Raw genomic sequence first — 25,093 nt, 5'->3', positions numbered from 1 at the left:
AATAAAAACAGGAAGAGAGACTTGGAAAAATTGCTGTTTTCATTAGAACAGAGGAGACTAAGATGATTTGATAGAGGTGTTTAAAATTGAGGGGATGGGACAGAGTAGATTGAGAGGTCTAAATCGAGACTACATAAATCTCTTACATTTATTCTTATATTTAGGACTGAGACCAGTGGAAACTCTTTTTGCACAGTGTTGTTAGGCTTGGAATGTATTTACTAGTTAGTAATTGAAGCATGTCAACATTTAAGAATTGGTTAGATAAGTGGTTGAAGGAAAGGGGACTATGGGAACAGGGTGGACACATTGGATTAAGACTACTACTCATGTGGAGGATAAACACCAATGTAGTTTGGCTGAACTGCCTGTTTCCATATTTCTTTGTAATTCTATGCAAGCCAGAATTGTAGAGCTCGCTGCTTATATCATGCAGTCAGCAGATCAGTAGGAGGCAACAGCCTGTGCAATATCCCAGCAAGCTAGTCATAGGATTTGCTAATCAAGTTCCTACGTAGCAGCTATCACAGAACTGGTGAGTACTGCAAGTTAATTGGAGGAACTGGTTTATGAACTGGCCGTGATAAAATGAGTGCCATGTGTTCAAGGCTGATTAGTTACCCTAGGTCAGAGACAATTGAATTAAACTTGATGCTTCCAAATTTCTGAAGATTTTAGTGTCTGGGAGCCAGTTTATGAAAAATGTTCCTATGACCCCAAGCTTTAATTTCTGAGCATTAGCTGATTGGAAAACTGCAATGGGATCTAATTCCTGACATTCTACATAAGTTCCCTTTAGTCGATTGATTGGAGTCTTGAGCAACGCACAGCAACTTTACAAACTGAGCTAAGTTTTAATGGTGAACTTAACTCTCAGCTTTATAGTGAACATAACAAATAATTAAAATTTTCAGTGTCTCACGGTCTGCTGATCAGTCTTGTACTTGATGAATGTCTTTGATCTGCCTCAATCCCAAAGACTGAAATAATGCAGCCCTTAGAGTTGCTGACCAGTGTGTCACATCATAGAATAGTTAATCACATTTCTTTCCCATGTGAGGGAAGGGAGAGAGAATTCTGAACAAAATGGCCTAACTTGGGGGGCATTTTTTAAATCAAACTTGCTACAGGCAGGCAACCGAAACAAGCCACACACAGATTGGCCTTTATTATTTTCTGATAATCGCCAATCCCTGCCACTTATAGATGTTGTTCAAACTAAATTCCGATGCCTTTTGTCACAAGTAACAATCCTGGTCATGTCCTGTGTCTTTTTGAGTGGGGAGCTGTTTAGTCAGTGCAATAACTATGCTATAGAGACTGAAATAAGACTTCTTGTTCACAGATGAGAATGTAAAAGCAATTATTTGCCCAGATGGGGTATCTGAGTGCCCAGATGGCGCAACATGTTGTTTACTTCCGGATGAGAAGTGGGGATGCTGCCCTTTGCAAAAGGTATGGTTAGGGTTTATAGAAAGACTATAAACTTATAATGTCATCGAATTCTAGCGCAAGAGTATTGTGCATTTTAATTAAATGGATGGTAGGGTAGTAATTATGGTACTGTATTAGCAATCCAGAGGTTGTAAGTTCAAATCCCATGATGGTGAATTGTGAAATTTAATTCAATAAATCTAGTACTACCTAATGAATCTAATAAAGCTAGTTTGTGGACTAACTATTATAAAACTCCAACTGGTTCAGGGAAGGGAATTTGCCACCTGTACCCAATCTGTCCTACACATGACTCTATGCGGTTGACTTGTAATGCATACAATTGCACTTCTCAGGCAATGCTGGAAAAGCCACATTTACTATGTCCTGCATTTTAAAAAAAAACTGAGGGTTTGAAAATGTATTGCAGCAAAAAGGCGAATTGTTTTCTTGTCTGCTACTATGTGTTCTGAAGTGCTTCTTTACATGCTGTAGTTTCAATGATTCGTTATAAGGCGAAAGGGCTAGGGGATGGGATTACAGTGGATAGTTATTTGTCCTGTAACTTCTATGATGTGATGTGGGCATTTAGCATCTTGAGGTTATGTTAAAGATTTGAAGGTTTCAGGTGAAAGACACTAACTATAGAATGGATTTACTAATGAAAGTAGGTTATTTATCAGCTCCCTTTTTGACAAGTAAATAATTAATGCGTGCTGAAGATGTAGAATGAGCTCCAGTACCTATTGCTTCACCACTCCTCCTTGTACAGGCTGTGTGCTGTGGCGACCGCCGGCATTGCTGTCCTTCGGAAACCAAGTGTGACCTGAAACAGTCCAAGTGTGTGTCTCAGTATGGTATTGTGGAAATGTGGAAAAAATTTCCAGCTCACAGACGATTTGCCATGAAGAATACTGAAGGTATTGTGAAGTTTTTATTTTAAGGGGTTAGTCTAAACTTGAAACTAATTAATATAAGGGGTTAATCCACATTAAGATCTATTAACTAATTTAAGGGGTTATCCCACACTGGGACCTAATAACTAAAACAGCTCACGCTAAACACTGAAGCAACCAAATATTTCTTGGTATGATAAGTTTAAAAAAATTAAATTCTTATTTGTATTTGTCTATCAATGTTGGTCATTGTTTTTGTACCTTGCTGTGCTTGTGCCACTTCACTTATTGAAGACATGTTGAGCTTAAGACTAGGATAATCCATCTATCGAGTAAGAAAGGTACCCTTTTCTCCTTGGAGTTTGCAGCCAATCCGGATAATAAAAAGACCCGTTCCTCACTTTTTGAGGGTCTTGGGTGAAATGAGCGGTCGTCTTCATTCTTAAACATCATTACACTGTAGGAGTGTACCCTAGCTTCATGGGTTCTGGGAAAACACACGCCTACACAAAATAAACTCTTTCTCTTTGTCCTCTCTTCCTCCAACTGACATATATACTGACTTTAACAGGTGGAAATCCTACCCATATTCCTCCCTGGGAGACTAAGCACAGTTAGCATGCAACAATGCATCGGGTGTACCTTTCTCCATAGTTCCACAATATCCACTCCTCCGTGGGGGATAATCACTTGAGGGGTTGCGGTCAAAAAGGCACACACTGCAGCACATATTCTGGTCATGCCCCTGCATTCAGCAATTCTGGACAGCAGTTCAGGAGACTACAGAGAATATGACGTGACCCTCGAATCTCGCAGACTCTACTCCTGTTGAGCTTACCCATTAGAGAAAGAGCCCACCCCACAGCAACTGTAATCTAATGCAGCTGTTGTTGCAAACTGAAAAAAGGTGCATTGCATCTCCTCTTTCCCCGCCCCCCCCTCCCTCCCTCCCCAAATGATGAAACACAACCCTCCCCATAATAAACAAGTTGGAGAGTTACTTGTGGGATATATGACAGTTGGAATGAATAGCGTACAGGGTCTTGGTCAGAGTCTGGAACTCTGAATGGACCAAGCAACCTGAAGCCCTTTCTTGGAAATCCACTCTACCCAGACATCCGTAAACACACGCCCTCACAGAAAGCTAAGAATAGGTCATTTGCCAACAGGTCTCGAGATATCGGGGATTCTGTTTCACTGGACTAGGCCGCAAAATACTTAGCCCTGAGAGACCCCCAGAACCCTGGAAATAACCCTCATTCCTGAGGGACACCACCAAACATGTGGATCACAGCTTATTTTTAGCTTCTTAACTGAACCATTGACCTCAATTTGTCATCTATTTCTCCTGTAGTACCATGTAACAATAGTACATAGCGACTTCATTGCATGTAAAGATTTTTATAAACAATCCTCTTGACTGTGGACCCAATTGACACTTTCTTACATTTATAAACGTACAAAAAAGGGCAGAAAAGACCAGCTGGCCCATCAAGCCTGTGCCCTCCCTGACGTGGTCGTCATCTTTCGCTTGCCCCGCCCCCAGTGATGGTTTCCTGGGAGAGACGCAAAACCAGATGGAAAACTTTGGGAAATTCCTCTTTGACCTCTCAAGGCAATCAAGCTAGCTCTGAGACCAAAGTAACTGGTGCCACTAACCCACTGCCGCCTTTAGCTCAACATGTTCACTGTTTGCTGCCACCTTACTCCAGAGGTCGACAACTCTGCAAAAAGAAGTACTTCCCATCATCTAACCTAGCTCTATGCTTTTGTAACTTATACTGACTTCTCTAGTCCTTCCCTGCCTATCTAGCTGAAATAATCTATTCACGTGGACAGAATTTCTTGCTTTAAAGACATGTCATATCAAGTTTATGCTTTTCCCAAGTAAAAATCCCCAGCTCTCTAGCCCTCTCTCTGTAACTAGGGCCAGTTACATTCAACCAGTTGAGGCACAATTGATCGTTACATTGAAACTACAGCACAGAAACAGGCCATTCAGCCCAACTGGTCTTTGCCAGAGTTTAAGCTCCACATGAGCCTCTTCCCTCCCTACTTCATCTAGCCCTATCAGCATACCCATCTATTCCTTTTCCCTCATGTGCCTATCTAGTTGCCCCTTAAATGCATCTGTTATTTGCCTCAACTACTCTTTGTGGTAGTGCGTTCCACATTCTTATCACTCTTTGGATGAATAAGTTTCTCCTGAGTTCCCTATTGGATTTATTAGTGACTATTTTATATTTAAGATCTCTAGTTTTGGATTTCCCCACAAGTGGAAACATTTTCTCTGTCTTCCCTATCAAACCCTTTCATTATCTTAAAGACCATGATCAGGTCACCCCTCAGCTTTCTCTGTTCTAGAGAAAAGAGCCCCTGCCTGTTCAGCCTTTCCTGATGAGCATCCTCTCAGTTCTAGTATCATCTTTGTGAATCTTTTTTGCACCCTCTCCAATGCCTCTATGTTTTTTCTATAACAGAGACCAGAACGGTGCACAGTACTTCAAGTGTAGTCTAACTAAGGTTCTATACAAGTTTAACATAACTTCTCTGCTTGTCAATTCTATCCCTCTAGAAATGAAACCCAGTGCTTGGTTTGCCTTTTTTATGGCTTTATTAACCTGTCGCTACTTTTAGTGATTTGTGTATCTGCACCCCTGGATCCCTTTGCTCCTCTATTCCATTTAGACTTATTATCCAAAGCAATATGTGGCCACCTTATTTGTGACTACCAAAATGCATCACCTCACACTTATCTGTATTGAAATTAATTTGCCAGTTACAGTCTATTCTGCAAGTTTATTAATGTCCTCTTGCATTTTGATGCATTCTTCCTTCGTATTAACACCCCCCAATTTGGTGTCTGCAAAGTTTGAAATTGTACTTCCGATTCCCGAATACAAATTGTTTATGTAAATTGTGAACAACAGTGGCCCTAGCACTGATCCCTGTGGAACTTCCCACCTTTTGCCAGTCTGAGTAGCTATCCTTAACCCCTACTCTCTTTCTGTTTTGTAGCCAGCTTGCTATCCATTCTGCTACCTGTCTCCTGACTCCACATGCTCTGACCTTATTCATGAGTCTACAATGCGGTACCTTATCGAAGGTCTTTTGAAAATTCAAATATATTACATCTGCACTGCCCTTGTTTACTCTTTCTGTTACTACTTCAAAGAATTCAATAAGGTTGGTCAAGCATGACTTTCCCTTCTGAAATCCCTGCTGACTCTTCTTTTATATTTACTTTCTCTATGTTTTTCTATTACATCTTTGAGTAAAGATTCCATTATCTTTTCTACCACTGGCATTCAGCTAACTGATCTATAGTTCCCTGGACTTGTTATTCCTATATTTAAAAAGGGAGATAGAACATTAGCTGTACACCAGTCCTCTGACACTATTCCCTTTTCTAATGAACTTTTTTATATGTAATAGTGCTTCTGTTATCTCCTCCCTAACTTCTTTTAATATTCGCAGATGCAATCCATCCGGACCAGGGGTTTATCCTCTCTAAGTTTGACTAGTTTATCAATTATCTACCCTCTTTCTATCTTAAATGGTTTTATATCTTTTTTGATCTCTTACAATGCCATGCCCACCTTGTTGGTTTCTCTGGTACATACTGAAGTGAAGTAACTATTCAGTATTTCTGCCATTTCGCTGTCATTACCTGTGAGTTTATCTTGTGCATCCCTTAGTGGTCCTATCTCTATCCTGATTTTTCTTTTGTTATTTTATGTTTCTGTAGACTACTTTATTTCTTTTTATATTCCTTGCTAATTTAATTTTGTAGCTCCTCTTTGCTTTCCTAATTGTTTTTTGACTTCTTTCCTAACCTCTTCATATTCTCCTTTGCCACCCTCTCCTTTATTGTCTATGTACTTAGTTTATGCCTTTTTCTTCAGTTTCAATTTTACCCTTTTTATTCTTCTGTGGTGTTTTATTATTGGCTAGCTTGTTCTTTTTAGAGGAATATATTTCTCCTGAACTCTCTTGATCACAGTTTTAAACATTTCCCACTGCTGTTTTATCTCTAAGTCTGTTTTTTAAATTGAGTTTACCTCCCCTGTTCCATTCTCATGCCCATAAAATTAGCTTTTCCAATCTATTTCTTTGGCCTTTGTCTTATCTTTCTCTCTCTTATTTTAAACCTTATGTTATGGTTGCTATTACCTAGATGTTCCCCTATGCTTACTTATCTGCTCTGGTTCATTTCCCATTACTAGATCTAGCAGTGATTCATCCCTTGTTGGGCTTCTCACATACTGGGTAAGAAAGGAGTCCTGTACTCGTCGTTTAAAAACTCCGTTCCCTTTTTCCCCTTTCCCTACCTCCTTGCCGATTTATTTGGGGGTACTTGAAATCTCCCATGATTATTATTCAATGTTTCTTTACTCATTTCATAGATTTGTCTATATATTTCATCCTCCACTTCCCTTGCACTATTAGGTGGTCTGTAGAATATACCTATTAATGTGATCGATCCCTTCTTATCCTTTGTCTCAATCCATATGGATTCTGTTTCTATCTTAATGTTACTTGTGTCCCTTTTTTCTATTGCCAATATGTTGCCTCTAATTAGTGCAGCTACCATCAGTCTACAGATAAAGAATCAAAAATATATTCAAACTCTTCAAAATGGAAAAAGTACTCATGCTTTCAGAAGCTCATTGTTTTCAATACTCGGAGAAAATTGAATTTGTTGAATTTGCTGACATTTTTCTTTCTTGTATATAGTGTTTAACCTGTAGAATTGCTATAATTATTCAGTTATTTCTCTTCCTCTCTCTGACTCCCTGCCCTTGTCCCCCCCCCCTCCCCTTGCAAAATTTGATTCCATTAGGTTTTGTCTTTCACTATTGATTACCTTATTTCCTTTGCAGTTCAGGGCGTGCAGTGTAATGGTACAGTGTCCTGCCCTGATGATGATACATGCTGCAAACTCGCCTCGGGAGGCTATGGGTGCTGTCCTATGCCAAATGTAAGAAATGATTATCTGCGCACACAATGTAATGGTGTACTTCCCTTTTTAATACATCTTCTCCTGAGGACTGCAGCAGTACTTCTGCAACAAATCAAAGTGGAATTTAAATAATCTGGGTTCTCCTGACACTCAGTGAATTTAAGTATTGAGTAGCTGAGTCATGCAGACCCAGAAGATTCCAGGTTCAGTTCTTGGTCTTTTGAGTTAGCAGTTGTCAGTTAGGAGGATCAGTAAGGATGCTACAGTTGGCTTCAGTTGCTCAGAATAGGGAGGAGAAAAATCAGGTTGAGTTCCTGCTTCTGATTACGATTTCGTGAGCCCTACTGGCAGTACATGTGTGGAGTGAGGTCAGGATTGAGCTTGGCTCTGAATATTCTACTGTTGACATCAAGGCTCACCCCATGAATAATGACCATTTAGGGAACCAGCAACCATAGAACTGTAGCTCAGTAAGGAATCGATGCCTTCATGAAAGAAGAGGAGAAAATTCACCTAAGATTTGGCTGGGGGTTGAGGACCAGAAAGGAGAAACAAGGTGTGCAGAAGACAGAAACAAATAACACTAGAATAAAGAATTGTTCAGAAATAGGAGGGATGAAATAAGGGGCAAATGCGTGGTAGTCTAAGATAAGTGGAGTGCATGTGCGTAAATGCATGTAGCATGGTAAATAAGGTTGGTGAGCTGCAGGTACAAGTTGCCACGTGGGACTATGATATAGTGGCAAAAAATAGGGCCCATTAGGGACAAAAATGGCAATCTGTGTGTGGAGCCGGCAGATGTAGGAGGGGTTCTAAATGAATGTTTTGCATCTGTTTTCACTATGGAGAAGGACGATGTAGACATAGAAATACGACAGGGGGACTGTGATATACTCGAACATATTAACATCGAGCGGGAGGAGGTATTGGCGGTTTTAGCAGGCCTAAAAATGGATAAATCCCCAGGCCCGGACGAAATGTATCCCAGGCTACTGTGTGAGGCAAAGGAGGAGATTGCGGGGGCTCTGACACATATATTCAGAACCTCTCTGGCCACAGGGGATGTGCCAGAGGACTGGAGAACCGCTAATGTAATACCATTATTCAAGAAGGGGAGTAGGGAAAAACCGGGGAACTACAGGCCAGTGAGCCTAACATCAGTGGTAGGAAAATTATTGGAAAAAATTCTGAAGGACAAAATTAGTCTCCACTTGGAGAAGCAAGGATTAATCAGGGATAGTCAACATGGCTTTGTCAAGGGAAGATCATGTCTGACTAATTTGATTGAATTTTTTGAGGGGGTGACTTGGCGTGTGGATGAGGGTAACGCAGTGGATGTGGTATACATGGATTTCAGTAAGGCCTTCGATAAAGTCCCCCACAGGAGACTGGTCAAGAAGGTACGAGCCCATGGAATCCAGGGTGCCTTGGCACTTTGGATACAAAACTGGCTTAGTGGCAGAAGGCAGAGGGTGATGGTCGAAGGTTGTTTTTGTGACTGGAAGCCTGTGGCCAGTGGGGTACCACAGGGATCGGTGCTGGGTCCCTTGCTGTTTGTGGTCTACATTAATGACTTGGATATGAATGTAAAAGGTATGATCAGTAAGTTCGCTGATGATACAAAGATTGGTAGGGTGGTAAATAGCGAGGAGGATAGCCTCAGTCTGCAGGACGATATAGATGGGTTGGTCAGATGGGCGGAACAGTGGCAAATGGAATTTAACCCGGAAAAGTGTGAGGTGATGCACTTTGGAGGGACTAACAAGGCAAGGGAATACACAATGAATGGGAGGACCCTAGGCAAGACAGAGGGTCAGAGGGATCTTGGTGTGCAAGTTCACAGATCCCTGAAGGCGGGGGAACAGGTAGATAAGGTGGTAAAGAAGGCATATGGGATACTTGCCTTTATTAGCCGAGGCATAGAATATAAGAGCAAGGAGGTTATGATGGAGCTGTATAAAACACTGGTTAGGCCACAGCTGGAGTACTGTGTGCAGTTCTGGTCGCCACACTACAGGAAGGATGTGATCGCTTTGGAGAGGGTGCAGAGGAGATTCACCAGGATGTTACCAGGGCTGGAGCGCTTCAGCTATGAAGAGAGATTGGGAAGATTGGGTTTGTTTTCCTTGGAGCAGAGGAGGCTGAGGGGGGACATGATTGAGGTGTACAAAATTATGAGGGGCACAGATAGGATGGATCCTAAGGAGCTTTTTCCCTTCGTTGAGGGTTCTATAACAAGGGGACATAGATTCAAGGTAAAAGGCGGGAGGTTTAGAGGGGATTTTAGAAAGAACTTTTTCACCCAGAGGGTGGTTGGAGTCTGGAACTCACTGTCTGAAAGGGTTGTGGAGGCAGGAACCCTCACAACATTCAAGAAGCATTTGGATGAGCACTTGAAATGCCATAGCATACAAGGCTACGGACCAAATGCTGGAATATGGGATTAGAGTAGACAGGGCTGATGGCTGGCGCGGACACGATGGGCCGAAGGGCCTCTATCCGTGCTGTATAACTCTATGACTCTGAGTGGCAATAACAGAGACCTTGCTCAAAGGAGGGGAGGATTGGGTACTTAATATTCCTGGCTACAAGGTATTTAGGAAAGATAGGGCAGGAAAGAAAGGAGGGGAATGGCAATATTGATCAAAGAAACTATTATAAGCACTGGAAAGGGATGATGTAGTTGAGTGATCAAAAACAGAATCTATTTGGTTAGAATTAAGGAACAATGGAGGAGCTATTACGCTACTGGGTGTATACTATAGGCCACCAAATAGTCCGAAGGATATAGGGGAGCAAATTACATACAGATGCAAGAACTATAGAGTAGTGATAATGGGGGAGCTTCAATTATCTTAATATGGACTAGGATAGTAACAGTGTAAAGGGCAAAGAGGGGAATAATTCCTGAAATCTATACAAGAGAAAACTCTTAATCAGTCTGTTTCCAGCCCAATGAAGAAGGAAGCAGTGCTAGATCTAGTTCTGGGGAATGAAGTGGGGCAAGTGGAGCATATTTCAATGGGGGAGCATTTGGGGAACAGTGATCATATCATTAGGTTTAGAATAGTTATGAAAAAGGATCAGGAATAATCAAGTGTAAAAATATTTAACTGGAGGACGACTAATTTCAGTGAGTTAAAAAGGTATCTTGCCCTGGCGGATTGGAATCAAAAATTGGCAGGCAAAACAGTAATTGAACAATGGAAGGCCTTCAAGGAGGAGTAGAGAGTAGACACATTCCCAAGAGGGGGAAAGGAAGGACATCCAAAGCTGGAGCTCCCTGGATAACTCAAGATAGAGATTAAAATGAAACAGAAAAAGGGGGCTTATGACAAATGTAAGGTTCATAATACAGTAGAGAACCAAGCTAAATACAGAAAGTACAGAGAACATCTAAAAAAGGGGTCAAAGGGAGGGTATGAGAATAGATTAGTGACTAATGTAAAAGGGAACCCAAAAGCCTTTTATAAACATATAAAATAGTAAAAGGGTAGTCAAAGGAAGGGTGGGGTTGATTTAAGGACAAAAAACATCATCTTGTGGAGGCAAAGGGTAAGGCTGAGGTACTAAATTACTTTGCATCGGACTTCAGTAGAGAAGAGGATGCTGCCACTGTAGCAGTAAAGGAGGAGGTAGTAGTGATATTGGATAGGATAAAGAGGATGTACTTCAAAGGTTGGCAGTACTTAAAGTAGATAAGTCACCCAGTCCAGATGGGGTGCATCCAAGGTTACTGAGGGAAGCAAGGGTAGAAATTGCGGAGGCTCTGGCCACAATCTTCCAATCCTCCTTAGATTATGGGGACGGTGCCAGAGGATTGGAGGATTGCAAATGTTCAAAAAAGGGGACAGGGATAAACCCAGCAATTATAGGCCAGTCAGCCTAATGTCGATGGGGAAGTTTTGAGATAATCTGGGACAAAATTAATTGGCACTTGGAAAAGTATGGGCTAATAAATGAAAGTCAGCACAGATTTGTCACTTGTGTATATGGACTTTCAAAGGCATTTGATAAAGTACCACATAATAGACTTGTAGACAAAATTAAAGCCCATGGGATTAAAGGGACAGTGGAAGCGTGGATACAAAATTGGGTAAGGGACAGAAAACAGTGGTGAAGGGTTGTTTTTCAGACTGGAGGGAAGTATACAGTATTGCTCCCCAGGGGTCGATATTAGGACCATTATTCTTTCTGATATATATTAATGACCTGCACTTGGGTATAGAGGGTATAATTTCAAACTTTGCAGATGACCCAAAACTTGGAAATGTAGTAAACAATGTGGAGGATAGTAACAGACTTCAGGAGGCCATAGACAGACTGGTGAAATGGGCAGACAAATGGCAGATGAAATTTAATGCAGAGAAGTGTGAAGTGATACATTTTGGTAGGAAGAATGAGGAGACAATATAAATTAAATGGTACAGTTTTAAAGGGGGTGCAGTAACAGAGACCTGGGGGTGTATGTACACAAATCTTTGAAGGTGGCAGGACAAGTTGAGAAGGCTGTTTTTTTTTGAAAAAAAACTAATGGGATCCTGGGCTTTAATAGTGGCATTGAGTACAAAGGCAAGGAAGTTATGCTAAACCTTTAAAAAAACACTTGTTGGGCCTCAGCTGGAATATTGTGTTCAATTCTGGGCACCACACTTTAGGAAGGATGTCAGAAGAGACTGACTAGAATGGTATCAGGGATGAGGGACTTCAGTTATGTGGAGACACTGGTGAAGCTGGGGTTGTTCTTAGAGCAGAGAAGGTTAAGAGGAGATTTGATAGAGGTGTTCAAAATCATGAAGGGTTTTGATGAGTAAATAAGGGGAAACTGTTTCCAGTGGCAGAAGGGTTGGTAACCAGAGGACACAGATTGAAGGTGATCAGCAAAAGAACCAGAAGTGACATGAGGAAACTTTTTTTTTACACTGAGTTGTAATGATCTGGAATGTGCTGCCTGAAAGAGTGGTGAAAGCAGATTCAATAACTTTCAAAAGGGAATGGGATAAATACTTGAAGGGAAAAAATTTACATGGGGGTGGGGAAAGAGCAGGGGGTAGTGGGACTAATTGGATATCTCCTTCTGCGATGTAACATAATGATACTAAGATGGAAACAAAATATCACCCAGCAATGTTACTGCAGAATTACATTTATTTCTGCATCCACTCAACCTGACTACAGTTACCAGAATTTTGCTTGCATGGGCCTCTAACTTGGCTCCTGTAAAGTTTCAGAGCCAAGATAGCAACACCATGTTCCCAATGGTTGAGCTTAGCTCTTTGATGTTGATGGCCCTTTGTGGGAAGATGAGATTTCTTTTCTCCATGAGAGAGTGTCACGTGTTACTATGGGAACACGTGTCCCACAACTGTGTACTTGCCCATTTCATATAGACTAATTCAAAAGTAAATCGCCAAGTGAAAGGAATTCTACTGTATTATATCAATTAAGCAATGAACGAGTCGCATAATCTATGTAATAAGAACACTTCATCTTTTAAACTTTAAATGAGGTCTCAAAGACTGAAAGAAAATCTTATGATGGTATAAGATAATCCAACAGCTAATAGTAATTACAAACAGAGTTTGCTCTTGGTTTCCTGGGCATGTTAATAAAACTTTTCCGAGGATTCCAGGCAAGCATAAACACTCTGGAAGATTTGTGCAGTTTGGAATCAGCCATAGGAATGATCTGAAATATCAGTGATGACATAATCAAGGATGTGAAGGTTTAAAAAGATGATTGTGCTCTTAAAAACTATTTTTACAGATCAGTGTTTGAGGTTCTAATTGCTTTATCAGGTGTTTTTTATTCTCCCATCAGGCACTTTGCTGTGAAGATCACGTACACTGTTGTCCAAGTGGCTACAAATGCGAACCTGATACTGGAACTTGTTACATGAACGGCATTTCCATCCCCTGGTTGACCAAGACTCCAACTATTGTGAAAGGCACAGTGAGGGATGTGCAATGTAATGGCTCCATGAGCTGCCCAGCAGATAACACCTGCTGCAAGAAGCTCTCAGGGGATTGGGGGTGCTGCCCCATTGCACAGGTTGGTTTTCAAAACACAAAAATGAAATCTTGACCTGAACCCAACTAGGTGAACAATGGGAACTGCATCTATGGTCATATGCAGAATCTTTTTGTTATAAATAGGTTATCAAAGTAGTGAAGGAAGCTCCATTGTTACAAGCAGTGGCATCAGCATATTCATCTGGTTCCTAGCTGGAAAGGAGGTATAAATGTGGCGGAGTAGAGTTAGCATAAACTTAGGAACAGGAAAGGTTGCTTAGCCCAACAAGCTTTTTGACTGAAAAGTTGAATGTCATAAATAAAAATTGAGGTATGCTGAGAATAGTGAGTTAAGATATATACCTATGTATTCCCTTGAATATAGAAAATTTAAGGGATGGTCTAATTAAAGTGTTTAAGATGATTTAAAGGATTTGATAGAATAGATAGAGATAAACTGTTTCCTCTGGTGGGAAAATCCAGAACAAGGAGGCATAACCTTAAAATTAGAGCTAGGCTGTTCAGCGGTGATGTCAGAAAGCACTTCTTCACACGAAGGGTAGTGGAAATCTGGACTCTCTTCCCCTAAAAAGCTGTCAATTGAAAATTTCAAAACTGAGATTGATAGATTTTTATTTGGCGAGGGTATGTCAAGAATTACGGAACCAAGGCAGGTGGATGGAATTAAGGTACAGATCGGCCATGATATAATTGAATGGCGGAACAGGCTCGATGGGATGAATGGCCTACTCCTGTTCCTGTGTTTTCCCCTTTGTTCAAATAATTATTTTATTTAACTTCAACATCTGTTGCATACCAGGTTCAGTCAGTTTTACAATGTTCAAATGGCTCTTCATGTATCATACATGTGCATTGAATGTATTGGCCAGACTACTATATGTTTGGTAGTATTGTGTAAGGAGAAATGGGTGAGTGTGCAGTTGGGATTCTGAAATGCAGATGGGTGGGTGTTATGATCTGAGGTAGCCGTCATCACCCCCTCCCCCTACCCTCATCCCCATCCCCATCTGTAGGGTTCAACGGTATGGGTTGGTTTCAGAAGGATTAATACGGACAATTCATGCAGTCTCTTAGAAAGCACAACTTTAATTTGATGTTTTCACTTTTGCTCTGACAGGCAGTTTGCTGCGAAGATCACACACACTGCTGTCCCAATGGCTACACATGTAATGTTGCGAAAGAAATATGTGAAATGAAGGGTACTTCTATCCCCATGGTCCTAAAGCTTACAGCCAGCGTGGAAAGGATTGAAGGCAAGATGTCTGATGTCCAGTGCGATAATACTTCAAAGTGCTCATCGGGGAACACTTGCTGCAGAAATGGTTCTGGAGGCTGGGGCTGTTGTCCTTTGCCGAAGGTTAGCAGAACATTTCGGGTAATTTCCCTTTCTGTGCAGGTTCATTTGATGATGCAATGTCAATTATCCCTCTTCCTCTCCACAGCAAGGACCCTAAGTTTGACCTTTAGCCATGCTTGTCCTTTTAGTCTTGCAACTGTGTACGAATGATCAATTTTCGAATGCTACAGTAGACACTATTACAAGTTAAACTTCCTGACAGTAAGCCAACTTGTTTAATTTAGCTCTGGAAGATGGACTCTGGAATTATACTAGTAATTTTACACTTTCCCCTTTTCTAAAATGGCTACTTGCCCCTCTGCTCAAGCTACACAAGTCAGTATTTCCTTCAATTGAGCATCAGAAAGATTGAAGATGTCATTTTAGGCCTTCACCATAAACTCTGCTCCTTTGCCACTGACTATCCTTCCCCACTCACTTAGCTGAACTGACATTTTTTGATACAGAGCTGACCTTCAAACCCCATATCCCATCAGTCACCAGGACTGCTTACTTCTACCTCTGCAGCATTGATTGCCTCCATCCCTATCTCACCCCCACTGCAATTGAAACCATTATTCCTGCCTTTGTCACCTCCAGATTTGATTTTTCCAGTGTCGTGATTGCTGCGTAAACTCTCAACTTGTTCAAAACTCATCCGCTGCTCACCCACCACTCTATCTTCACTGACCTACATTGGCTCCCTGTTCCCAGACACAGTAAATTTAAAATAGTCATTTTGAAATCTCTCCATAGCTTGGCCCTATCCATGACTCCTCCAGCCTTCAGTCCTCCATTCTGACCTTTTGCTCATTTCTTCCCTCCCTTCATCCCACTATTGGTGGAAGTCTTCAGCTTCCTCTGTCCTACTCTTTGGACTTCCCTTCCTCTCTACTTCTCCTTTCATCTTCAAAACCTTCTCAAAACCCATTTTTTGACCAAGCTTTCAATTACTTCTCCTAACTGTTGCGCTATGACTTTTTTTTGTACCTTTATTCCTTTTATGTACTTTTTTTCTCTCTTCCTTTCTCTTTTTGCCCCCCACACCACCACCAAAGCCCCCTGGAAGTAACACTACTGGAGATGTTTTCTATGTTAAAGGGACTATGTAAATGGAAGTTGTTGCTACTTCCCTGCCCCGCCTCAATCATCCTCTTCTTGACCCCCTTTCCCCAACCCTTCCCTGTCGCTCCAGCTATAAAGTGAAAGTGTGGAATTAGTAATTAAGCACAGTCAATTTTACATCGTTGCTGGAGTGGATTTTCCTTTTGCTCTTCAACACAGCCCTTCAGCAGCCGAACTTGGCAACCAATCTTTCGTAGTAATTTAAATATTATATTAAGCACATTCTATCCTAACCGGCTTTTAGATACTTTTCTTTCCAGATTTAAGTTTCCCCCCCTTCCTTCTCTTCTGAAGGTGCTGATGTCTTGCTGGGTCCATTTGGGCTCTCAGCCCTCAAATACCTTAACAAATTATTGTTCTCCTTGTGTGGGTCTACAACATAGTGAATGGTACCAGCTCATCTACTGACCTGGTCAGTTTTTAAGTGCTTCATTTTGTCATCAAACTTTTTCTAAATAAATGGTAAATGAGGTGATTAACCATCTATGAACATAACAATGTTTTATCAACCATGGGTTAAAATGTCATTAAGATTCAGTCTGTTGGTAGCAGTGTCCCTCAACATTTACTTGTTTCAACCGTAGTGACGTGCTCCATGGGTCTTAGCCTTTCACTGGTTTCTCAGGTTAGGTTGTCTGTTTGATGACTATATATCTTCGGTTTCTTTCCCCTTTTCTCCATCCATTTTCAATAGAACAAATGAGATTTGTATTAGATATAATCTACTTATAGGTAGGACTTGAACGCTGAGCACATCTGTTTGAAATTTCACTCTCCGCCATATTAGTGGAGATGTTAGCCCGTTTAAAGTATTTTTCAAAATGTATCTACTTTTAAAGAGGAGCAGAAACATTCATGTTGTACATTCATACGCCAGTGTCCCACAGCATAATTTCGAAGCCTTAGTTTAACAATCATCGGACTATCCAGTGCAAATTATACCAAATACCTGACGACCAATGCATTGTCATGACAGCTCACTTCAAACTAAACAGAAGCTATGGTGAAATGAAATGAGATTTCAGTACTAGTCCTGACCCAGTCAGATAACACAAGCGAGAGACAAACTTTTGTTGCTGTCAGATAAGATCCTCTTTGACATAAAAATAAGTGACAAACCAAACGTGGAAAAAGGTCAATTTCTGTAATTTGAAAAGAATAATCATGACTGTATCGTAAGACTACAGCACGTTAAGGGGTTGAAATGATATCAAGTCACAGAAGTGTGACCAAAATCACACAGCAGCAGTATCTTATCTTGGGTTGAAGTGATATTGATGAACCACGAGATGTCACCGCTGTAAATAAACTTGTGCTCAATTTGGTATTAGCCAAACCCCCTGTGACGGCCTTGTAAACAATACTCCATCTGGACATTATGCTGTAGCTTACTACACATTTTAAATTCTACTCTTCATTTGGTACAAGAAGAAAATAAACCTGATCTTGTTACTTGAGGTTATATCAAGGCACAATGAAATGTTTGGGTTCTCGAGTATGTTTGGAAAGATAGGCCTGACATCACATTTCACATCAAGTAGTTTGCTGGAGAGACCACTTGCACTGCTGTCTAAATGGCTACAGGTGTAATGTTCATGCTGGATCCTTTTCAGATGGATGGTCTTCCTTACTCCTTGTTCACCAAGAAACCATCTAGACCGAAAAGCAGTGCATCGAATACATCAGGCAGACAGGGTGCCTGACCGCATGGTGCTGGCCAGTTCCACAGATTTTCAGATTAACTTTACTTCATTCTCCCATTCACTCAACGTTGGTAATTCTGTTTCAGACATAAGTTGTTCTGCCTGGTGCTGTTACTGCAGTGTGATGGAACAAATTGCCTTAAACCTGTGACTTTCTGATGAGCTGGTGCATGTGATCAAAGCCATTTGTTCTCCATGATGGTCTGTAAAATATCATCTGGAAATGGATGACCTAAAATCTTGTCAAAAGGGAAGCTATTAATCCATTTTTATTTTGATGTGGATCAGAAAATTATAGGTTCAGATGAAGAAGGACCTTTGACCTGTTTGGCCAAGTCCTTTTAAGACAGACCTGACTGTCTTCCTATTTTGGATTTAATATCCAATAAAGGAAGGCACCTCTGACAATATAGTGTTGGGTGAGGCATCAGCCTTAATTATATTCCCATGTCTTCATGTGGGACATAGATCCACAACCTTCTGGCCCAGAGGGAGCATACAATGGAGCCAATCCGAGACAGTGATATGCTATTGCAACTTGGCTTAGTTCTTAATTAAACTTAAAACATTTCTTGGAAAACATGTCAGTGTTCTCTTTGCTTTTACTCCCATCAGGCAGTTTGCTGTGAAGACCACACACACTGTTGTCCTACTGGTTATACATGTGATGTTCAGAGTGGTTCCTGTCAGAAGAATGATGCAACGTACCCCTTGATCATCAAGAAATCAACAGTTGTGAAAGAGACAATGCAGGGCAGGCTATCAGATGTCCAGTGTGATAGAACTGCAAGCTGTCCGACAAACACTACGTGCTGTAGACTGAGTTCTGGGTTATGGACATGCTGTCCTCTGCCACAGGTGCTCGTGAGATTAACTTGAATTTATTTCCCTTACTTGTTGCCAACACGAGTGCAGTTCAGTCTTGTCACTGAATTTATTTTACATACAAGTTGATTATAAATCAAATTTTTTTTTTAGCTATATTGTTCCATATTCCTATAGCCAATCATCCATCCATACCTCTATCTTGCTCTCACGCTCTTTCGCTCTCATGCTTAGTCCGTCACTCACTCATTTCCCATGAAGGCTCAGACAGGCATAGAGATTCTTGCCTCCCCTTTTGCTGATGTGGAGGCAAGCAATGTGTGAAAGTGAAAGAAAGCATGCTGTAGTGACAGATTGGTGGGGGTGAGGAAGCGGAGCTCCAGGACAAGCAATGCACCAAGGATCTACAACTCGAGGCTAAACCTAATATGGCAGTTGGAAGGGTGATTGAGCTGAGGCTGGAGATGCATAGGGTGTTTCTGGGAGCTGAAGAGGGGTGGCTTTGGTTTTGAGAAATTTAAACTAGAGGAAGTTTTGGCTCCAACAGGCTTTAATGTTGGGTAGGCAGTTGAGGTGGTGAGATAGAGTACATGTGAAATTGACCCCATGCTTCCAGATAATATCACCAAGAGGCATTGTGTGAATGAGGAAGAAAAAAAGGGCCAAAGATGGTACCCTTTAGCAGACCAGAAGTTACTGTGGGGGCAGAGTTTGAAGAACCATCTGAGGTGATGTAATGTGCATGGTACAACAGGGTAGAGTATAGTCGTGAGAGAGTAGTGCCACGAAGAACTGTGGAAGAGAATCCTTCGAGGCGGCTAGAATCATAGAATGGTTACAGCACAGAAGGAGGCCATTCGGCCCATCGGGCCTATGCCGGCTCTTTGTAAGAGCAATCCAGTTAGTCCCATTGCCCCGCTCTTTCCCCGTAGCCCTGCAAAATTTTTCCTTCAAGTATTTATCCAATTCCTTTTTGAAAGCCACGATTGAATCTGCTTCTACCGCCCTTTCAGGCAGCGCATTCCAGATCATAACTACTCGCTGCATAAAGTTTTTCCTCGCGTCACCTTTGGTTATTTTGCCAATCACCTTAAATCTGTGTCCTCTGGTTCTCGACCCTTCTGCCAATGGGAATGGTTTCTTTACTTTATTGAAACCCTTCATGATTTTGAACACTTCTATCAAGTCTCCTATTAACCTTGTCTGCTCTAAGGAGAACAACCCCAGCTTTTCCATTCTATCCAAGTAACTAAAATCCCTCATCCCTGGAACCATTCTAGTAAATCTTTCTGCACCCTCTCTAAGGCCTTCACATCCTTCCTAAAGTGTGTTGCCCAGAATCGGACACAATACTCCAGCTGTGGCCGAACCAGTGTTCTATGAAGGTTCGACATAACTTCCTGCTTTTGTACTCTATGCCCTCTATTTATAAAGTCCAGGATCCCATATGCTTTTTTAACTGCTTTCTCAACCTCCCCTGCCACCTTCAACGATTTGTGCACATAAACCCCCAGGTCTCTCTGTTTCTGCACCTCCTTTAGAATTGTACCATTTAGTTTATATTGCCTCTCCTCATTCTTCCTATCAAAATGTATCACTTCCCACTTCTCTGCATTAAATTTCATCTGCCTTGTGTCTGCCCATTCCACCAGCCTGTCTGTGTGGAACGGTTGGTGTCAAAGGTAGCAGAGGTTGAGAAGGGACAGTGAGCCTTGGTTGCAGTAGTGCAAGATGTCATTGGTGACTTTTACCACCTGAGGTTTTAGTGTTGTGGGCAGGGTGGAAACTGGAGAGCTTCGAACAATGAGTGGTGAGGGTGGTAGGAGTATAGTTGCAAGGCAACAAAGTATTCAGGGACTTCAGGAAAAAAAGGGAAAGTTGGAGAGGTTGGGAGGGCGGAGAGTAGGTTTTTTGAGGAGGGGAATAATTATTTCGAAAGGCCTGAGATACTGGCTTTATTTCCACTGGAGCGGAAAAGACTGAGGCGATATAGAGGTTTTTAAAAATTATGAAAGGTTCTGATAGGGTGAAGAGGGAAATGTTATTTCTAATGGTTATGGAGTTAGTGCCAAGAGAAAAGGAAGAAACACCTTGCACTCATACAGTCTTTCATCACACCAGGATGTCCCAAAATGCTTCACAGCCAATGAAGTACTTTTGAAATATGGTCACTGTTGTAATGTCGGAAACGCAGCAGTCAATCTGTGCATAGCAAAGTCCCAAAACAATGAAATGAATGACCAATTTAACAGTTTAATGATGATGGTTGAGGGATAAATATTGGCCAGGACACTGGGGATGGGGGTGGCGGGGGAGAGAAATCCCCCGCTCTTCTTTTGAAATAGCGGCATGAGATTTTTTTATCCGAGGGGGCAGACTGGACCTCTGTTTAACAGCTCATCTGCAAGACTGCACCTCCCACGATGCTACATTCCCTCAGTACTGCACTGGAGTGTCAGCTGAAACAATGTGCTCATGTCCTGGAGTGTGATGTGAACTCATGACCTTTGATTCAGGTGTGACTGCGACCACTGAGTCAAGGCTGACACCAAGAGTTTCAAAGCTTCAAAGAATGAGGAGAGCAATTAAGATAAACTACTTTTATGCAGAGAGTGGGAGCATGGAATGCTTTGTCACAAGGGATAGTTGAAGCAGAGACCATTGCATCTTTTTAGGGAAAAGTGAACAGATTTTTGATAGGATTTTGTTGAGAAAGCCAGGCGTTTGGATTAATTGCATGTTGCTCTCGTAAAGTGCCGGCACACAGACAATCACTAAATGGCCTCCTGTGCTGTAAGCCTGTGGTTCTATGTAGGGACTGAGCTGGAGGATAGGGACAGGATAGCCACATCGAAAGCATTGTCCCAGAGAAACAGCTTATCCAACTTTTGAGTGAATTAATATGGAATGGTGACTCGGGTTTTGTAGCTTGAGAAAAAGCTTTCTTGGAAAATTAGTCCTAATTAAGTGCTGTCTTCATTTCTCTCCCTATCAGGCAGTTTGCTGTGAAGATCACATTCATTGCTGTCCCAATGGCTACATATGTGATGTTCAGGCAGGAGTCTGTCACAAGAAGGGTATTTCCATTCCCTTGGTTACAAACATGCCAACTATTGTGAAAGTCGAAGCATTAGCTGTCCAGTGTGATGACACTGCACAATGTCCGTCAGGCACTACCTGCTGTAAAAATGCATCGGGACAATGGGCTTGCTGTCCCTCTCCACAGGTAAGAAGATACTGTTTAATCATTCACTCTTGCTTTGTCAAATAGCTCTCGGATGTATTTGTTCACTGTAGTATTCTCACTGTCTGGTGATATTCTAGACTAGTTCTTTGTGTATTTGTCCTCCATTGGTTTCTGTAATTAATCTCTGAAAGTCCCAAACTTCGAGGTATAGGAAGTGGGGGAAGAAGCTAAATGAGAGTAATATGAATATTCATCCATCTGATGTGATAAGGCCTCTAATTGAATAAAGAGACAAATGTGCAACACTTAAAGTTTTTCAATGGATTCACTGCGATTTGGACAGAGGGGAATTTGCTGTTCATTTAAATAGTTCTGCAAAGCTGATGAAATTCAGATACCTCCAGTTGCGTAATCACTTTTATAAGTGATCAAAAAGCACGCTAGCAATATAATTATACTTCCAATTTTTGCACGGGATAATGTTGACTTTGAATCTTTAATAGATTTACAGAAGTGTGTCTGATAAAACTTAGTCTAACTAATTATTTGCTCATTAGGCAGTTTGTTGTAAATAGGCAACTTCCATTTATATAGTGCTTTTAATGTAGAAAAATGTCCCAAGGCATTTCAGAGACCTAGTTTAAAAAAAATTGGATGCTATGCCAAAGGAGGAGATGTTAGGAGGGGTGACTAAAAGTTTGCTTGAAGAGGTGGGTTTTAAGGAAGGTTTTAAACCCCTCTCTTCCTCTCCATCTTTTAACAGAGGGAATTCGAGAGCATGGGACCCAGGTGTCAGTAGGCATGGTGGGCTGAAGGAAGTCGGAGGAACGGAGAGTTGTTGGGTGGGAGATTCTAGAGCAGGGTTGGTGGATAACTGGGACTTGGGGTGGGATAAGATATGGGCAGCAGAGCTTTGGATGAGCTGAAGTTTACGGTGGAGATGGGAGGGTTACCAGGAGAGCATTGGAAAAGTGGACTCTGGAGGTAACTAAAGGAGCAAATGGGCTGAGGTGGGGGCAGAGACAGGTGATATTACGTAAGTGATGGAGAGGATTTGGGGTCAGAAACTCGGCTTGAGGCTGAATAGGATGCTGAGGTTGCGACCAGTCCGGTTCAGCCTGAGTCAATGGCTGGGGAAGGGGGTGGAATTGCTGGCATGGGTATAGAGTTGATGGGGTGGGAGGGTTCTGAAGATGATGGCTTCGGTCTTCCCAATGTTTCACTGGAGGAAAAGACCACATGAGTTGCTGTCCCAATGGCTGCAATTGTTGAAAGTGGTTCCTGTCCCAGAAGAATGGTGCAAAACACCACTTGCTCAACATGAAACCAGCAATTGTGAAAGAGAAAATGAAAGGCAAGGCAGCAAGTGTCTAGTGTGATGATTCTGTGAGGTTCGCATCGGGCGGTACATGCTGCTTACAAAACTCTAGATCATGGGCATGCTGCCCTCTTCCACAATTATACACTTATTTGTCCATTATTAGTCATACTATTGCAAATCAGTGCTGTCATAGAGCTTATTCAACCCATTGCTCCAATACACTATAGGAAAAAAAATCCACAAGAAATACATTTCATTGTTACGCCACTATGATTCTTGTATTTGCATTACTCATCTCAAATTGTTCCTAGTGGTACCATCAGCTAGTATTTCACTAGTGCACCTTGGTGCCTGATTTCTGGTCCTGGTCCATAATGGTTATGCAGACTATTGAAATGGAAGTGGATGATCACAACACTTGTGGCAAGAGTTTGAGAGAGAAAGATGCATTCTGTTCATCATTCTACAGCTTGCACTGATAGCTTTTCCTTTTAAGTGAAATATTGATCCACTGCATAAAATTACCTGCTCTCCAGGTTGAGAGATTTTCCAGAGGCACAACGCTTCTTTTGAGGGCTGCTAAGCTTCACGATCAACTTCTTGAGCACAACGGACTATCAAATGTACTGCTGATGACTTGTGATGCCAGTCCTGATGGGAAACACTTGAACTAATTAGATAATCTTTCCTTAGGCAGTTTGTTATGGAGATCATCTATACTGCTGTCTCAGTGGCTATATATATGCAAGGCAGCTGTCCCAGTTCCATCCCATGGTCACACAGATCAGTTATTATGAAAGACCAGGCACAGATATCCACCGATACCGTAGCTGCTCCACAGGCAGTACCTGCTGTAGGAGGGATGAGGCTGCTGTCCACTGCCTCATGTTAGTCGCTGTCTTTTTTTGAAACCTTGATGTTCTGATGCTTAGAATGTCACCATTTTAATATACTTTGGATATATCCCCCCTACTTTATCTTCCACTTATAAATGGATTGGCTAGTCATCCATCAATATGGTCCTCTCAAGACATTGAGAGCCTTATGCACATTGCACGTGTTGGCCCATTTCAGGCTTTTCCTCCTGGTCTACCAGTAGTATCCCACTGGTGTCATCTTGTGGGAACAAAAGTCACTTCCCATTTTCTTGAATTTCCAATGTGTTTTTTATGTTTCATAATAAGTCTCATTTCAATATATTGTCTGCTTTAATCTTTCTTTGTACAGACTCTTGGGCATCATCTGATAGTTTCTCTTATTTTCCAAAATAATGCACTATTCACATCTAAAGCTCTTACTTTGACCTGACTCTCTACTCTGGTCTTGGTTCAAGTGGAGTCCAAAAAGTCTGATCCTTTGTATGTGCCTCTGTGGCATCCTGGGATCTATTCTTCAGCTTCACAAATGCCATCCCTTTCTGAGATGATTTTCCCAAAAAATATTCCCACCTGCTTCTGTGGTATTTGTGCATGAGCTGCAATAGATGTTTCCCAACTTAAGAGCCAACCATGGGGGTCTCCTGAAATTTGAGAGATATTGCGCTGGGCTTTTTTACATTTTTTTTTGTCTGAATTTTTTTCTCATTAAAGGGAAAGATATTAGCACTGAAGAGTGATGCACTTCACATTTCAAGCATTTGGTTGCAGGGTCAAGTCCTTCCTGCTTCGAAACTTTGTTTGTCAGGTGTTAATTACACCTCCCTCACAGCTGTTCCCTCACTCTGAACCAGAAGGTGTGCATCCTCCATGTCCTGTTCAATGCTGTGCTTCGAATTCCGTATCTGGTCCACCTCTAGAATGTCATCCAACTATGTCGTCACCGCCACCACCAACATCAAATGCTCATTTTTGTCACTGCAAGGCTGGATGACCACAGCGCTCTTCTCTTCAATCTCCCTGGCTTCACCGTACCCTAACTGCCTCTCATCCAGAACTCTGCAGCCCATTTTCTATAACCACAAGTTCCATGCACTCATTGACCTCCAGCTCCTGTGCCCCAGCTCATCAACGCTTCCTCTGCTCTTCCAACTCTGGTTACTGGTTTATCACAAACTGCCCCTTTTCCTGCCCCCCCCCCCTCCCCAAGCTGCACCCTAGGTGGCAGACCATTCAGCTACCAAGTCCCTTCACTTTGGAATTCCCTTTCCAAACATCTCTGCGATGCCTAATTTCAAGCTCTGGATCTCTCACTTCCCTTGTGTATGCCTTGGGATGTTTCATTATGTGACGAGCTATATTAATGTTGTAATACAGTAGTGCTTCATGTAGAGAA

At 41.7% G+C, this 25,093-nt stretch overlaps 1 protein-coding gene across 4 annotated transcripts in view; it reads left to right on the top strand.

The window, feature by feature from the left end:
- LOC137299996 (progranulin-like) overlaps positions 1-25,093 on the top strand; it is a 73,362-nt gene that overhangs the window by 39,708 nt on the left and 8,561 nt on the right. For 3 of the 4 annotated variants that reach the window (XM_067969057.1, XM_067969056.1, XM_067969058.1), the window contains exons 7-13: positions 1,346-1,455; positions 2,207-2,354; positions 7,214-7,311; positions 13,114-13,344; positions 14,443-14,700; positions 18,105-18,347; positions 21,310-21,540. In XM_067969057.1, coding sequence (XP_067825158.1) covers positions 1,346-1,455; positions 2,207-2,354; positions 7,214-7,311; positions 13,114-13,344; positions 14,443-14,700; positions 18,105-18,347; positions 21,310-21,540 — 1,319 coding nt within the window. The remainder of the gene's footprint in view (positions 1-1,345; positions 1,456-2,206; positions 2,355-7,213; positions 7,312-13,113; positions 13,345-14,442; positions 14,701-18,104; positions 18,348-21,309; positions 21,541-25,093) is intronic. The other variant, XM_067969059.1, reaches the window with a different exon arrangement.

Source organism: Heptranchias perlo, chromosome 30, assembly GCF_035084215.1.
Source record: "Heptranchias perlo isolate sHepPer1 chromosome 30, sHepPer1.hap1, whole genome shotgun sequence".
NCBI classification, from domain to species: domain Eukaryota; kingdom Metazoa; phylum Chordata; class Chondrichthyes; order Hexanchiformes; family Hexanchidae; genus Heptranchias; species Heptranchias perlo.
This window is presented reverse-complemented; position numbering and strand designations above follow the sequence as displayed.